Source organism: Equus caballus, chromosome 8 (genome assembly GCF_041296265.1).
Source record: "Equus caballus isolate H_3958 breed thoroughbred chromosome 8, TB-T2T, whole genome shotgun sequence".
Lineage (NCBI taxonomy): Eukaryota > Metazoa > Chordata > Mammalia > Perissodactyla > Equidae > Equus > Equus caballus.
The window spans coordinates 17,835,716-17,851,976 of record NC_091691.1 but is presented as its reverse complement, the minus strand read 5'-3'; the positions used below and the strand labels follow the sequence as shown (position 1 = coordinate 17,851,976).

Sequence of the window (16,261 nt, the reverse complement as noted above, 5' to 3'; positions counted from 1 at the left end):
GGGCGCGGGGCGGGGCCGGGCGGGGAGCGGGGCTGAGGGGAAGACGGGGGCGGGGCGCGGCGGGGGACCCGGGGGCGGGGCTGAGGGGAAAGGGGCGGGCAGGTGGCCGCGGGCGGGCAGGTGGACGCCGCGGGGACGAAAATCGGGGGCGGAGGGCGGGGCCAGGGGGAACGGAGGAGGGCGTGGGGCGGGCAAGGCGAGGGCTAGGGAGACGTGGGGAGGGGCGGGCGAGCGCGGGTCGGGTAAGACCGGGGCTGGGGGCCAGGATAAAACGCGTGAGGTGGGAGAGCGGAGTGAGAAAACGGGGGGGGGCCAGGGTAAAACCTGTCGTGGGGGGCGCGGGCTGAGAGAAAACGGGGGGGCAGGCTAAAACCTGTGAGGTGGGAGAGCGGGCTGAGAGGAAACGGGGCGGGGGGGCAGGATAAAACCTGTGGTGGAGGGAGCGGGGCTGAGAGAAAACGGGGTGCGGGCAGGGTAAAACCCGTGGTGTTGGGGAGCGGGGCTGAGGGGAAAGGCGGGGCGACGAGGGCCAGGTACTTGGGGGTTGCGTGGTCTGAAGGGGAAATGAGTAAAAATGGGGGTGGCAGAAACGGGGCAGAGGGCACGCCAGCCACGGAAAACCTAGGGGACGTGGGGCTTAGGGGAAAACGGGGAGGGGGAACGCAGCTAAGCGGGAGTGGGGAGGCGGGTAATGGGTAAAAGAGGGGGTGTGCGGCGGGGCTGAAGGAAAAACGAGGGAGGGGGCACCGGATGGCACCAGTAGTGGAGGGGAGCTGAGGAGAAAACTGAGGGCGACGCGGCAGGGTGACACCCGCGGGAGGGGGGGGCCAATAAAAAAGAGGGGGAGAGCAGGAGGAGGAGACTGGAATAAAAATAAGGACCTGAAGACACCAGGGATGGGGGATTGGGGAGACAAAAAGCTAACACGAGGAGAGAAGGGGGTTCGGGGACACAGAAGCGGGTGGAAAGCGGGGAGGGGAGTAATGAGGTTAAAGATTAAAATGGGGACCTGGAAGCCAGGAGCCCAAGGGTTCAATGGGAGCCCAGGTGGAGGAGACCAACACCGGGGCTGGGGACCGTGTGCAGGGACAGAGGCAGGGGTGACCTCGGCCCATTTCTTAAAAATGGGAACCCGAAAAAGCCCAGGGGAAAATGGAGAGTGAAACGGAGCATGCCAAGGTTAAAATGGGCGGTGAGAAAGCGTGGCCAGCAAGAGAAAAAGGGGGATCCCAAAAGTGGGGGTCCAAAGACGGACAAACGGGGTAAACGTGGGTGTGATCTCCGAGGGCTGAGGAGAAAGGGGGCAGGAAAGAGGTGCTCAGGGACGGCGGCGAAGAAGTCACTCGGGCAGAGGTAAAATGGGGACTCGGGCTTGGATTGAACACACAAGCACCGTTAAAATGGAGGGACTGGGTGAAAAAGAACGTGGGAAAGTGAGGTTAAGGTAGGAAACACGAATTTGGTTAGAAAAGAAATGGGTTTAAAATGGGACAGTTGTGATAAAGAGCTTAGAGAGCTTGGAGTAAAGTGAAAGGGGGAGAAGGGAATGACCTAAGAGGAAAGGCCTGGAACAGGAAGAGGGAACGGAATTGGGCAACCTCAAGTGAGGTGTCCTGGGGACTACAATTAGCTGAGCCCAGTGAAAAATCTCAAAAGCCATCAGCAACTATGGGACAGGACAGCTGCTATAAACTGTCTTTTCAGACAGACCCTCAGATGGTCCCTGACTCCTATCCTAGCCCTTTAATGTCAGAAAGCATGCAATCTGACCAAAAAGGGGCATGTGTCTGAGGATATGCAGGTAGAAAGAAATGGAAGAACACGTTCCTCAGGGAGATTAGGTAAAGTGAAAGTGTCTCAGTAGGTATAACCGGGTAGGTAACATCTACAAGTCATGGAAAAGAATAAAATGACAACAAGGACAATATTGTTACCGAGATTGGGGAAGCTAGTAAAAAAAAAAATTGGGGAAGGCAATCCCATTTCCCCAAATCTTTCAGTTTATTAATCAAGTCTAAATCAAGATCATGAAAGCATTTATTTAAAAATAACTTTATTCCATAATCTTTTTTTAAAAATCCATATTGTAATCTCAGAACAAATTTCTCCCCAAACCCCGCCCACCCACCATCACCAAATTTTAAACTAAATAATGCAGAGGGACCTGCTTATTCTTTGCAGCAGTTCCTGGCCACTCCCCTGGTGAGAAATACCAGTTGGCACTTACTGCATCATCATAAATTTTACCCAGCAACGGTGATTTTCCAGGTTTCAGTGCAAGGGTGATAGAAATTTTCCGTCATGCATTTTCTTGCTGCAATAATAGGGCCTGTATGTGCTTGTGAGAATTAGAGCCAATATCAAAGCCACAGGATTATGGGAGCCCCTTCCCTGGTGTCCACCAGATTTTGAAGAAAAGAAATGTGAGTTGTGATAGCCCTGAATTATTTATCTTCCTGGTTCTGATAAGCAGATCTCCTGGTCTCTGAGTTCATAATACATTCCGATAAGATTTTTCAAAAGCACAATGTAATAGCTTGGACTTTGCTACACAAGTCTGTAACCTACTGTCAACATGCTTGTGGATTTGGGGATGGGTTATCTCTTAAAGAAAAGAAAAGCCCTAATTCTTCAAAAATCCTTAAAACTTGAAGACCCCCAGCACCTGGGCTCTTAAGTGACGCAGCCACGTTAATGTGTTCACAGGGCTCAGATAGCAGTGACAGCAGTCACAGCTCTGCTCGTCAAAGGTTTATGGTGTTTGGCACCAAGACCCTGACACTCCCATTTGCTAGTGGAAAAAACCCTGCCTCGAAGATTTTCTATTGTGTGTGTGTGCAAGAGAAGAGGAAGTGGCAGAAAGCATCTCAGTGATCTTGCAAATTATTCTTTGTGTTCCCAACTAGGGATTTTTTTCCTACAGTTTTTTTTCCTTTTTTTAAATATGGTTGCCTCTGCATAATTGACTCTCAGATTCAGGAGCGTACTGATGAAGACTAAAGGAGAAACTAGCTCAGTGTTCAGTGACTTCAGAAGCAACCTATCTTCAGCATCTTGTTCTGAAATGACACTAACTTAGACTGGGTGGAGTGGTTCAGTTCGTGAGGTACCAGGCAGCAAAGACCCAGCCCACAAGAACTGCAGTTCACAGCTATTCCTGAGGGGCGAACGTTGCAGCCAGCTCCTGAGCTGCCCAGCGCTCCGAGCTGGGGACACGGCTCACTTCTAGTGATTTGCTTAGTTTAGTCCCTTCATCCAAGAAAACCGATACCCAACCACACCCGCAGAGTAACCCTGCGGATAACCAGCTGCTCACCTTAGGAGTCCCAGTGCCTGTAATTGGAGAAAGGAGGTTCTTGAAACCCTAGGTTTTGTCCATCAGAACAGGGTATGCAACATAAAAGAGTGCAAATTCAAGTCAGATTTTCATGTTTAGCGCATATCCTTTGCTAAGGTCCCTAACATTTAAGAGATTTGGATGAAATCAGAAAAATAAATCTCTAAATTGTACAGGGATTTATTGGAAACATCAGCAGCTTAAACTCATCACATGTTATTTTCTTTTGAAACTTAGTATTACGGATCAGTGTATCCTCCTAATATCCTTAAATAGGAAGGAAACAAGTTTTCCCATTTCCGAGAGTGAGAAACCGGCCAGATGAGCCGGTCTGCCCAAGGAGTACTTTATCACCAAGATACTCCATTACAAAACATTCCTCCTGCCTCCTTTCAAAGCCACAGGGGAAAGGAAGAATGGGAAAGTCTGAAAGCTAATTGTGCATCACTCAAGAGGCTTCTGTATAAATATGAAACTCTGGAAAATGTGAGGTGTCAATGAAAGGCACTTCCTCGTATGGGCCTCTACCTCTTTGGAAAAGAATTGTATCTCCAGGGAAGCAAAAACCATCAGGAGAGCTCTACTAATGCCCTCAGTGGAAACCATGCTACAAAGAAGGAAGAAAAGATGAAAGGCCCAGGCAGCAGCTCGCAGCTTACAGCTGACGGTTTTTTTCCACTAGGGAAGGCAAAGGAGCAGATAACTAACATCCTTTGAGCACCTCTTAGGCACTTTCACATCCAAAAGTACCTCGTTTAGTCCTCACCACAGCCCTGGAAGGTAGGTGTGAGTTCACCTGTTTCATAGATGAGGAAATTGAGGCCCAAGGGAGAGGAAAAGCAACCTGCGCCACCCCACAAAACAAGTCAGGGGCAGGGCTCAGAATCAAGACTGAGTGTCCAACTGCAAAACCCGAACCAAATGGCCTCCCTCTGATGAGCATCAGTAGCTGACACCTCCTCACCTTTTCCAGGGAGCTGACATTTGTCTGGTTTCTCAGCTCACCTGGGCAGTGAAAAAGTGTCCTTGTCACCCCAGGCTAGTCCCTGTGTGCTGGGGCTGGGTGGTTACAGACCTTTAATAGTGGCAAAGGGCACTGAGGCCAAGTGCCTCCCCCTACTCCTGTCCCTACAAGTCAGCATCAGTCAACCTGGACAAAGCCAGGAGTCACAGGGAAAGGGGCATCTCAGACGCCAAATGCAGCTGTCCCTGACACGCTGCCTGTTCCCAAAGCTTTTTAACATCCTTGAGAAAACTTACAGCACGTCAAGCCAATTTAGGAAAAAAATGTCAGGAAAAGTGTGTGTGTGTCTTTCCTTTTTACCAAGTCCCCCAAACCTTTTGAAGCCCTCAGGCAGGGGTGCAGGTCAAGTCAAAGCAGAATGCAAAGCTCATCTTCAGCGTAGCTTTTCAAGCTCTCAAGACAGGATAGTGAAGGACAGTTCTCTTCTTCAAACTGGCCTGTCCTGTTCTTGAACGATGTCACTCTGCTGCTCACTGCTGTCGTCTGTACGGAGGGAAAAATAGATGCGACTCTGAGTGATCTCAGCAGGATCACTCTGTTTTCACTGTCAGTCTTCCAACATCTCGATTTCCAGGCCTTTACTGCTGTGCCTCAGAATTGGATTTCACGGAGGGGCAGGTAGAGCAGGGGCTGTACTTCCCGTTCACCTGTTCTTCTCACTCAGAAGGCTCTAGGCTTGCCTGACGCTGTCCACGCTTCATACTCTTGGCTCATGTCATGCCCCTCACCTACAACGCCCTCTCTCCTGCTTATTCAAACTCAACTGTCCTGAGACACGTGCCTCATATCCCGCTTCTTCCATAAAACTTCTCCCAACCAACGCGCCCCTCAAGACTCTCATCTTACTCTGAAGTCCTGTAGTTTTGAAACGTATCATCCATTAGGCAATTAATCAAATTCCTCCTTGTGACAGCTCCCCTGCTGCTCTCTCACAGTGTTGGTTAGATCTTGCTTCCATTTTTATTTTCCCCACGTGTTTTGGTCTGTTCACACTAACTGGTCTCATAAAGCACCCTGCATGCAGATATCATCGGTCTTTCTTTTTTATTCCCTAGCAATGCCCATCTCGACCCTCTCCCAGAGCAGGCCTTTGTTAAATGTTTGTCAATTTAATTGTCCTGTTGGCAGTTGACAGTAGATTCTCAGGCTCTAGATTAAACTTTAACTATCTTCCCAAGCCTTTAAAAAACCATACTCACCCCTAGAGATTTCCTACTGGGAAGCTCACCACAACCCACCAGAGTGCTTTTAAGGAAAAAGAGCTTACCTTGCAGAGCCTGGAGTCCATTGCCCATCCGGTCTACGTCCCCATTCACCAGTGCGGTCACTCTGTGAATGTGGCCATGCTTGTGTATTTCTTTTGGCAACTCCTCCCTCTCATTTGCGTCCTCCTCCTCCACTCCTGCAGCATCTTCCTCCTCCTCCACCTCTTCCTCTTCTGAATCCACCAAAACCATGACATCATTCATGTCTTGCCCCCTAATTTCCAAAGGGGAAGAAATAATCAGGAAGATACCCTGTTTTTTCCAACGTCAGCCCTCGCTGAATAGGAAGTACTAGATTCTTTACAACCCCTTTGGTAACGTGGAAAATTATTCATGCATTGAACTTGGGTAAGTCACAAGACGACAGTGTGATTGTAACTTCTGAAGAAGATGCTACCACAGGTTGTTACAGATAATCCTATCTTTTCCTGGGTGAGTTTTATCCCTCCCCCCTGGCTCCTCTGGCAGGTCACCTCATTGTCCCAGGCACCTACCTACCATTTTGAGGCTCCCGTCAAAACAAGTACACAAGTGTTCTGCTCCTTTCCTGAAATGCCCTTATTTCTGCTCCACTTACTGAATTTTTTCCTCCTCTTTGTTATTCAAGGCCCAGGTAAAGTCCTCTCCCTCCCCCTGAAGCCCTGAACTACGACCACATTTGGAGTCCGTGGCCAGCGGTTTAGCATTTAGTTCTCTAGTTCATTACTGGTGTTGCCGACCCAGCCAGACTGTACATTTCTAAAGGAAGGAAGAACCCATGCCATGGGCCAGTCACAGTCCTAGGAGCATCACATTCTCATTTAATCATCACAGTCTTCCTGTGGGAAACAGATAAGGAGGCAAAGGCTCAGAGAAGGTCAGGATTTTCCGTGATATCAAGGCTTGGGAACTGCAAAGCTGCGATTTGAACTAAGGTCCACTAACCCCAAAGCCTTTTCCCACTATGCCACCCTACCACCTCCTCTGAGAAATAAGCCTGGGAATGACACACTGACTGGGAGCATGGCCCTCAAATATGGGGGGGGGGGGGGGGAGGTACATTTTCCCATGAAAGATGGTCCCAGAACAACAGTATCCCATTATTATGAATGGGTAAAGAGAAACAAAGAGAAAAGTTCTTTGTTCCCACTCAGATTCTCCTTAGGAAATAAAATACATGAGTTCCATTTAGTAACTTTGCCCCTACTGAGGTTTCCTTTTGGGAGGGGCTTCTTGGCATGTTCAGACTAGTCTTCCAAAACATGTTGGAACCCTATGACTTATTCTTCCTTTTAGCTCTTTTTAGAAAATTGGATAAAATAAATGCATGAATGACTGGGCTCAATACGTACACGCTGTCTTCGTGCCTCAGCGACAGACCAGCAATGTGCCTTGCCCTGAGATCTGGCATTGTAAAAAGAGCACAGACTTTGGAATCAGTCAGACCTGGGTCTGAATGCAAGCATTGCTGTTTACTTCCTGGATGAGCTCGCAGAAATTACTTCACTAAGCCTCCAGCTCCTTGTCTGGAAAATGGAGATGCCTCTTCTACCATGAAGAGTTTATGAAAGGGTTTCTTTTTTTTTTTTTTGAGGAAGATTAGCCCTGAGCTAACATCTGCCAATCCTCCTCTTTTTGCTGAGGAAGACTGGCCCTGAGCTAGCATCCATGCCCATGTTCCCCTACTTTATATGTGGGATGCCTGCCACAACATGGCTTAACAAGCGGTGCCATGTCCGCACCCAGGATCCGAACCAGTGAACCCTTGGGCTCCCAAAGCGGAACGTGCAAACTGAACCTGCTGCACCACTGGGCTAGCCTTTGAAAGGGTTTCTAATAATGCCTAATGAAGGCCCTAGCCCAGTGACTGACAGCTGGTAGGTTGTCAATGATAGTTGCTATTACTGTTCTTATGAAGGAAACAAAACAACAGTGAAGAAAGATCATGGAAAAAGGGTTTTTGATTTGATTTTAGGGAATACTCACCTGAAAGTGTTTCCTACTGCAGGGAGAAAGGAAAAAAAAAATTAATATCCAAGAACATCTATTTCAGCCTCACAGAAGTTTTTAATCTATGTAACATTTACAAAACAATGGACAATGAGAAAACTGACCCAAAATGAGAGGTGGCAGGTGTTAGGAAGGATTGAGTGCTTCACTGTTACACATCTGGACCCAATGAAGAAGCCTATAGAATGGGACTTCAGGTGGAGACAAAGCAGGGCCTCCTTCCCCCACCCACACCCTTTCAAGAAGCCTGAAAGATAAGCAGAGGGACCCCAGAAGTCCTTACCTTTCCAGCAGAACACAGGGCTGTAATACAACATAAGCCCTGAGATAATGGCCAGTCCCAGCAGAAGAAGGCTCACGATAGTGCCCACAATTCCACCAATATTTAAAGGTTCTGTAAAGACAAATTACACCATTGACTCTTCCCTGTGATACACATGCAGCTAGGAGAGCAACACCTCCCGTCCTCTGCCTGGGTCCTAGTCTTATTTTGGTCTCATGACCTTGGGCAAAGTATATGAAATCTCTGTAAAGCAAGATAAATGTCTTCCTCAGATAGTTTGTGGGACTCAAATGAAGCATGTAATGCAAAAGAACATTGGGAAGTTAAAATTTCTATGTGTCCATTAGGCATCAAGACTGTTTATACGACAGAAATTAAGGGCATGAGTTACTGGTGCCATGATAAACAGTATCAATGGAACAGAATAGAGAATCCAAAACAGGCCCACACATAAAAGGAAACTTGATATATGACAGATTAATAAGTAAAAGAGGAACTACTCAAGAAACGGTGTTGGAACAAATGGTTATCCAAATTTGGGGGCAAGGAGAAACTTGATCCCTACCTCACACCATTCACAAAAGTCAATTCTAGATGGATTAAAGATTTAACTGTGAAAGGCAAATGTTAAAACTTTTAGAAGAAAGTGTGGAGAATATCTTCATGACTGTGGGATAGATAAGGAATTCTTACATCACAAAAATTGCTAACGATCTAAGAAAAGATTCATAAAATCAGCTACATTAAAGTAAGAACATCTGCTAATCAAAGGATACCATAAAGAGAAAAAGACAAACAACAAACGGAAGGAAATATTTGTAACACATAAAACTAACAAGGAATTCGTATCTGGAATTTCTAACAAACTCCTACCTAACTATAAGAAAGGGGAAACTGTCAAAGACAGAAATATGTATTTCTCAGAGAAACATAAATAACAAATAAACATGAAATAACTTTCAGACTTTTTAGTAACCAGGGAAATTCAAATTAGAACCAGAGTGAGATTCCATTTTACACCTACTTGATAGGCAAAATCACAAAGCCTACGGGTGAAATCGTGGAACAACTCAACACTCTTATGTACTGCTGTTGCAAATGGAAATTGGTACAACCACTTTGGAAAATAATCTGGTGTCATCTCAAAGACAAAAATGCACATAACCTATAACCCTTCATTTCTACTCCTTGTAGATATCCTAGAGAAATATTTGCCTGGGGACTGGTATATAAGTACACAAGGAGCTGGGTAAAAGAATTTCATAGCAACACTGTTAGTTCATCACAACAAAAACATCAGAAACAGCACAAATGTCCATCAGCAGGAAAATTAGTAACTTAGTTGTGGAATAGTGACACTGGGAAGTTATAAAGCGTTGAAGAGTTATAAAGTATAATTACATCAGCATGAATAAATCCTAGAAACAAAGTGTGGAGTGAAAAAAAGCAAGTCATAAAAGACTACATTTGTATGATAACCATTTTTTTAAAACTCAAAAACAAAAATAAACAATATATTATTTAGAAATGCACACACATGTAGTAAAGTTTTTCTTAAAACATGAAATTCAGGATAGTGGTTATCTTTTTCAGGAGGCCCAGGTGGAGACTGAAAAGGGGCCTACAGGTAGGGTTGATAAAATACAGGATGCCCACTTAAATCTGGATTTTGGATAAACAACAACAAAGTTTTTAGAATAAGTATGTCCCATGCAATATTTGGGACATACTTACACTATGAAAATTCTTCTTTGTTTTTCTGAAATGCAAAGTTAAGTGGGCATTCTGTGGTTTTGTTGTTGTTTTCTAAATCTGGCCACACTACCTACAGGTAATTTAGCAATGTTGCCACTGTTCTAATGTCTTAAGTGGAATGGGAGTTTCTTGGGTGTTCATTTTGCTATTATGCTTCACAACTTACATTTTATATATAGATATTTTTATATATGTATATATTTCATTTTAATATATATTTTTTACATTTATATTTTTTCTAATATATATATTCCTTCCTTTGGGATACACAGATGTTAAGTAGTTTTTTTTATCCCTATGCAAATGTTAGAGATTTAGGACTGAACAATAACTTTTCCTATCCATTTTGTCAAGCCATAGGCAAGCAGGTATGCCTTCTCTCAGGTGGCAGTGACCCACGTGCAGGGAAGAAGCAGCTGTCCCCATGCTGGTACCGGGTCCTCTGAAGCTCTCAAACCTCCTCTTTTGGGGCCACTTCCACCACTCACCTTTCACGCTCAGCCAGATGTCCACCTCCCTCACCCCCACGGGGTTCTCAGCCCGGCAGACATAGTAGCCCTCATCCAGGTCCTGGGAGCAGTTGCGGATGGTGAGGGTGGACCTCTGGCCATTCTGGGTGATGAGATAGTGGCTGTTGGGCTGGATGACCTCCTCGGGCTGGGTGAGGTTCCTCAGCCACAGGATCTTGGCAGAGGGGTAGGCTCCAGACACTTTGCAGGTGAGTGTCACATTACCCCCTATGAAGCAAGTCTTCATGGGCTCAGAGAGAAGGGAGGGGCTCCCTGGCAGTGAAAGAAAGTAAAGAAAGACATATGTTTAAGGAGATCCAAGGAGTCGCCTGAGATTTTCAAGAATATTCTTTCTTTCCTGACAAAGCATCTCCAGGAATTTCTGTACCACAGCTGGTGTTATCTAATAATAAAAGCTGTCATTTACTGAGCACTGACTATGGGCTAGGCACTGTTACACATATTAACCCAATTAGTTCTCACAACTACTCTGTCATTATCCCCATTTTGCAGATGCGGAAACCGAGGTACAGAGAAAGTTAAGTAACTTGCTCAAAGTCATACAACTAAATAAGTGGTGCAGCTAGGATTTAGGGTCACCAACTGTCCTGGTTTGCCCAAGACTGAGGGCGTTCCCGAGACCTGGGGCTTTCGATGCTAAAGCTGGGAAAGTCTTGGGCAAACCAAGATGAGTTGGTTACTGAGTGTGAGATTGGAACCCAAGGAATCAGGCTTTTTGTAGTCCACACTCCTTACTTCTATGCTATAGGCTTCTATGTCCAATAACCACACTGATCATATGAAAAATGGGCACGCAGCCTGACAAGGATATTCAAGAGGACAACAGGGCAGCTGTATTAGTTTCCTAGTGCTGCCGTAACAAATTGCTACCAACAGTGGCTTCAAACAACACAAATTTATCCTTTCACAGTTCTGGAGGTCAGAAGTTGGAAACGATCTCATGGGGCTAAAATCCAGGGGTTGGCAGAGATAGTTCCTTCTGGGAGCTCCAAGGGCGAACCTGTTTCCCTGCTTTTTCAACTTGGAGAAGTCGCTTGCATTCTTTGGCTCGTGGCTCCTTGCATCACTCCGACCTCTCGCATCTTTTATCACATCTCCTACTATTGAGCCTCACCCTTCTGCCTCCCTCTTATAATGACCCTTGGGATTACACTGGGCCCACCCATCTCAAAATTCTTAATTTAATCACATCTGCAAAGCCCCTTTTGCCATGTAAGGTAATATATTCACAGGTTCCGGGGATTAGGACATGGATGTCTTTGGGGGCCCATTATTCTGTCTGTCCTAGAAAACTCAGAATGCATGTCTCTGTGGCCTTGGGGTCTGATTTGAATAGGATGTGGGGAGCTGTAAGGTCTACCATAGTGATCCAATTGTTTTCTTTGCATAAGAAGCCCTTCCCCAAAATGCAAACCCTCCTGGGAAGCAGATCATCTTGGGGGACTTATTAAGTCCATATTTTCAGCAGCTGAGGGATACGGAGTGGCATGCTGGGTTCCTGCCCGGGAGAGTGAAACTGCATGCTTCCCCTTGGCAGTCGTTCTGAGAATCTAGGGTTTCACTGCTGGCGTCCTGGGAACGGGAGGGGGGAGGCATGGGAGTGTGGAATAGCCCCAGAGCCTCTCTCTCCTGGTCAGGTCAACAAAAGAGAAGCCCCCAAACCTAGTTCTGCTCAGGAAACTCACATGCGAGCACCCCTTCTTGGATCAACATTTAGGTTCCCCCCATGTTGCTAAATTGTACCTTCCCCTCTCTGTGGTTAACCTGAATTTCCTTTGGGGTCATAAAGCCAGCAGCAGTGACAAGCCTTATTGGTATGTTTGTATTTGAGGGCCCCCAAACCAAAGTTTGACACCCTCATCATTTATTAAAAGCAAAACAAATAATCCCCCTGGTGGACCCCTCTGCCCCCAAACAAATGTCACGTACATGAATGTACTTTTGCCAAACAGAGCATTCACTCCTCAGAAAGCTCTGAGTCACCCATCCAGCTACTGTGGCACTTATAAATTCAAGGAGTTTAGCTTAAGAGGATGCTGTGTGCAAGGGTCGGGTCAGGGGTTGGGGTGGTGGGGGTGGGTGATGCAGGGCCCTCAGGGATCTGTAAGATGGACAACATACTGGGGCCTTCACATACTGGGCTGGCTAATGTTGCAGCCTGTCATGAGTTGAATTGGTTTCTTCAGTCTAGGGACCTACAAGCCATAAAAGAGAGCTCTGGGTAGCAGGACTTCCTGAAAGCATCATTTTGGGGGCTACGCTCTTCTGCATCCCTGAGGTGTGAACATTAATATTACCTTTCAATGACTTACTAGTCCTCCCAAGTGAAATGATCCAGAGACTCTCCCCAAGGGCACTGCTACTGGAAGTGTGGTCTGAGGACCAAGCAGCCTTAGCACTTCCGGGCACTAGTTAGAAATGCAGAGGCTTGGGCCCACCCCAGACCTAGAGAGTCAGAATCTGCATTTTAATCAGACCCCCAGGTGACTCGTATGCACATCAAGGCTGGACTCAAGTGCTCATGAAGGGAGGAGGTGAAATATGGACATTGTCAGAGTCAAAAAAGTTCCAGGCTCTTGTGCCTGCTTCCCATACTCCTGGAATTGGGAAAACTTCTGGTCAGCTCCCTTCCGCAGACACATTTCTTAATCTTGAGCACATATCTAGGTTCAAATTACTGGCCAAGTCTCAGGGCCACAGGAATGATGATTTAGGCAAGATATGCAAATAAAATGGAAGGGTGGGGGGGGAAAGACACAAAGCTCATCAGCTGCCTCTGCCATTTTCCCCCTCTCTCAGCATCAGTCCATCATTTATCCACTTCCTGGAACTTACTGTCCACAACACACTTCGGGAGTCTTCATTATGTTCCACTCTGGACATGTGCACTGCTTTCCAGCTGCAGGAGTCTGGGCAAGTCCATTGCCTCAGTTCCACCATCCACAGAATGGAGGGTAGCAGGTTGAACAGCATTCTCCCAAAATTCATGTCCACCCGGAACCCCAGAATGAGATCTTATTTGGAAATAAGGTCTTTGTAGATGTAATTAGTTAAGGATCTCAAGATGAAATCATCCTGGATTAAGGGTGGGCCCTAAATCCAATGACGGGTATCTTAGAAGAAGAAGAGAAGACAACAGAGATACGCACACAGAGGAGAAGGCCATGTGGTGACGGAGGCGGACAGAAATTGGAGTGATGCAGCCACAGGGCAAGGAACGCCTGGAGCCACCAGCTGGAAGAGACAAGGAAGGCAAGAAAGGAGCTTGGAGCCTTCCATGGAGGCATAGCCCTAGAGATACCTTGATTTTAGATTTCTAGCCTCCAGAACTGTGAGAAAATAAATTTCTGTTTATTTTAAGCCACAAAGTTTGTGGTACTTTGTTATGGCTGCCCCAGGAAACTACTAGAGGCAATAATATGAGCACTCACTGGACAGCTTATTTTCAACAAAGAACCAAAAACACACAATGGAGAAAGCAAAGTCTCGTCAATGAATGGTGTTGGGACAACTGGACGGCCACATGCAAAAGAATGAAAGCAGACCATTATCTTGCACCATACACAAAAATTACATCAAATGGAAAAGACTTGAATGTAAGACCTGAAACCATAAAACTCCTAGAAGAAATATAGACAGCACACTCTTTAACATCAGTCTTAGCAGTATCTTTTTGAATACCATGTCTCCTCAGGCAAGGGAAACAAAAGAAAAAATAAACATATGGGACTATAACAAACTAAAAAGGCTCCGCACAGCAAAGGAAACCATCAACAAAAAAGACAGCCCACCAACTGGGAGAAAATCCTATATCTGATAAGGGGATAATATCCAAAATGTATAAAGAACTCACACAACTCAACAGCAACAAAAATGAACAACCTGATCAAAAAATGGGCAGAGGATGTGAACAGACATTTTTCCAAAGAAGATATACAGATGGTCCACAGGCACATGAAAAGATGTTCAGTATCACTAATTATTAGGGAAAAGCAAATCAAAACTATAGTGAGATATCACATCACACCCATCAGAATGGCTATAATTAACAAGACAAGAAATAACAAGTGTTGGAGAGGATGAGGAGAAAAAGGAACCCTCACACACTGCTGGTGGGAATGTAAATTGGTGCAGCCATGGAGATTTGTCAACATGGATGGCCCTTGAGGGTATTATGCTAAGTGAAATAAGGCAGAAGGAGAAAGACAATTACTGTATGACTTCACTCATATGTGGAAAATAAACAAACACACACATAGATAAGGAGAACAGATTGGTGGTTACCAGAGAGGAAGTGGGTGAGGGGAGAGCAAAAGAGGTAAAGGGGCACATATGTATGGTGACGGATGGAAACTAGACTTTTAGACTTTTAGTGGGGAACATGATGCAGTCTATAGAGAAGTCAAAACATAATGATGTACACCTGAAATTTATATGTTATAAACCAATGTGACCTCAATAGAATAAAAAAATTAAAATTTGCTAAGAGAGTAGATCTTAGTTGTGTTCTTAATCTCAAAAAAATAGATTTCATAATAAAAAAGTGGGAGGAAACTTTTGGAGCTGATAGATATGTTTCTGTCATATACTGTGGTGATGGTTTCATAGATGTATACTTATCTTCAAACTCATTGAGTTGTATATATAAATATGTACAGCTTATAAATGTCAATCATACATCAATAAAGTGGTTTTAAAAATAATATGAGCACTCAGCTTATAAAGGGTGACTATGAGGACTACATAAGATACTGCGTGGAGAACACTTAGCATAGCACCTTGCAGACAGTTGGCACTCAATAAATGTTAATGCACTCTTACTGTGATATTGCTGTTTCCCTGTTTCACATTTGTCAGACCAACCTCTCCATTTCAAGTCCTCTAAAGGCAAGTATTCTGGGTTCCCCTACAGTATCTGGGCACCGTGCTAAGTACCTAACTCCTACACAAAAAGATTTGCTGGATTAGGTATGGAGGGTCTCGAGGGAGGGAAGGGCTCTGGAGTCAGACCAACCTGGGCTAAGCGCTGGCTCAGTCACTTAGAAGCTAAGTGATCTTGGGCAAGTTAGTTCACACAATGCCATTATCTGCAACTTACAAATCATCCTGTCTAATTTGCAGGCTATTGTGAGGATTACAAATAACACATTAATAATCAGGAAACAGGAAAAGACCTTCTGAGCTCAGAAACCTAAAACAGGACTGACAGAGGTGACCCTTTCAAAATCAGAAATTGCTCATCACTAACAGAAATGCCACAAATGTAGTTTAGGAGCAAAACATGCCAGAGAAACATCTATAACATGCATGACATTTCTATGAAATTAACTGACAAAGTTAATATGAAGTACTGTATGGAATATTAAGAAAAGATGAACAACCCAATAGAAAAATGGACAAGATAAGAACAGATAATTCACAGATGATATATAGGGAGCCAATATGCATACGAAAATTATCAACCCACTATTGATCAAAGAAACTCAAATTGAATCAATTACGCCATGTCTTAAACAAATAGGAAAAGTCTAAAAAGTTAATTATAACACTCAATGTCAGTGGAAACGACATTGTCAGTGGAAATGACACTCAATGTCAGTGGAAAATACTAGGAAATGAGTACTTGCACAGTGTGTCTAGAGGGAGTGACTGCCAGCGGGTACAGGGTTTCTTTTTAGGGTGATGGAAATGTTCTGTAAAGAGATAGTGGTGATAGTAATACACCACTGTGTATACTGTGAGAGTAATACACCACACTAATGGTGGTGTGTGGTAACACAACATTGTGAATATCCTAAAAACCACGGAATTACAGACTTTAAAATAGTGAAGTTTATGTTATGTGAATTATATGTCATTAAAAAAAATTGCAAAAAGTCAGTTGGGGCAGATCGGGCTCAGGGGCCATAGTTTGCCCACCCCTCTTCCAGCCTAGAAAGAGTCTTGGTCCCTTCGGTTGCCCAAGGCCAGATACAGTGCCTGACACAGAGGGGACACTTGGGACATGATTGCTGAATGTCAGTGGGAAGGGCCAACCATTTAAATATCACTTGCTGGGAAAACAAGCACCTCCTGGCA

The 16,261-nt window shown here is 45.1% G+C and overlaps 1 protein-coding gene across 3 annotated transcripts in view; it reads right to left on the bottom strand.

Annotated features, from left to right (window-relative positions):
- Nucleotides 1-3,501: 3,501 nt before the first annotated feature.
- VSIG10 (V-set and immunoglobulin domain containing 10) overlaps nucleotides 3,502-16,261 on the bottom strand; it is a 37,785-nt gene continuing 25,025 nt past the window's right edge. For all 3 annotated transcript variants that reach the window (XM_001489301.5, XM_005612570.4, XM_070220092.1), the window contains 5 exons: nucleotides 10,142-10,435; nucleotides 7,899-8,009; nucleotides 7,592-7,607; nucleotides 5,629-5,840; nucleotides 3,502-4,844 (listed from right to left, as the gene is read on the bottom strand). In XM_001489301.5, coding sequence (XP_001489351.1) covers nucleotides 4,789-4,844; nucleotides 5,629-5,840; nucleotides 7,592-7,607; nucleotides 7,899-8,009; nucleotides 10,142-10,435 — 689 coding nt within the window. In that variant the 3' untranslated portion in view covers nucleotides 3,502-4,788. The remainder of the gene's footprint in view (nucleotides 4,845-5,628; nucleotides 5,841-7,591; nucleotides 7,608-7,898; nucleotides 8,010-10,141; nucleotides 10,436-16,261) is intronic.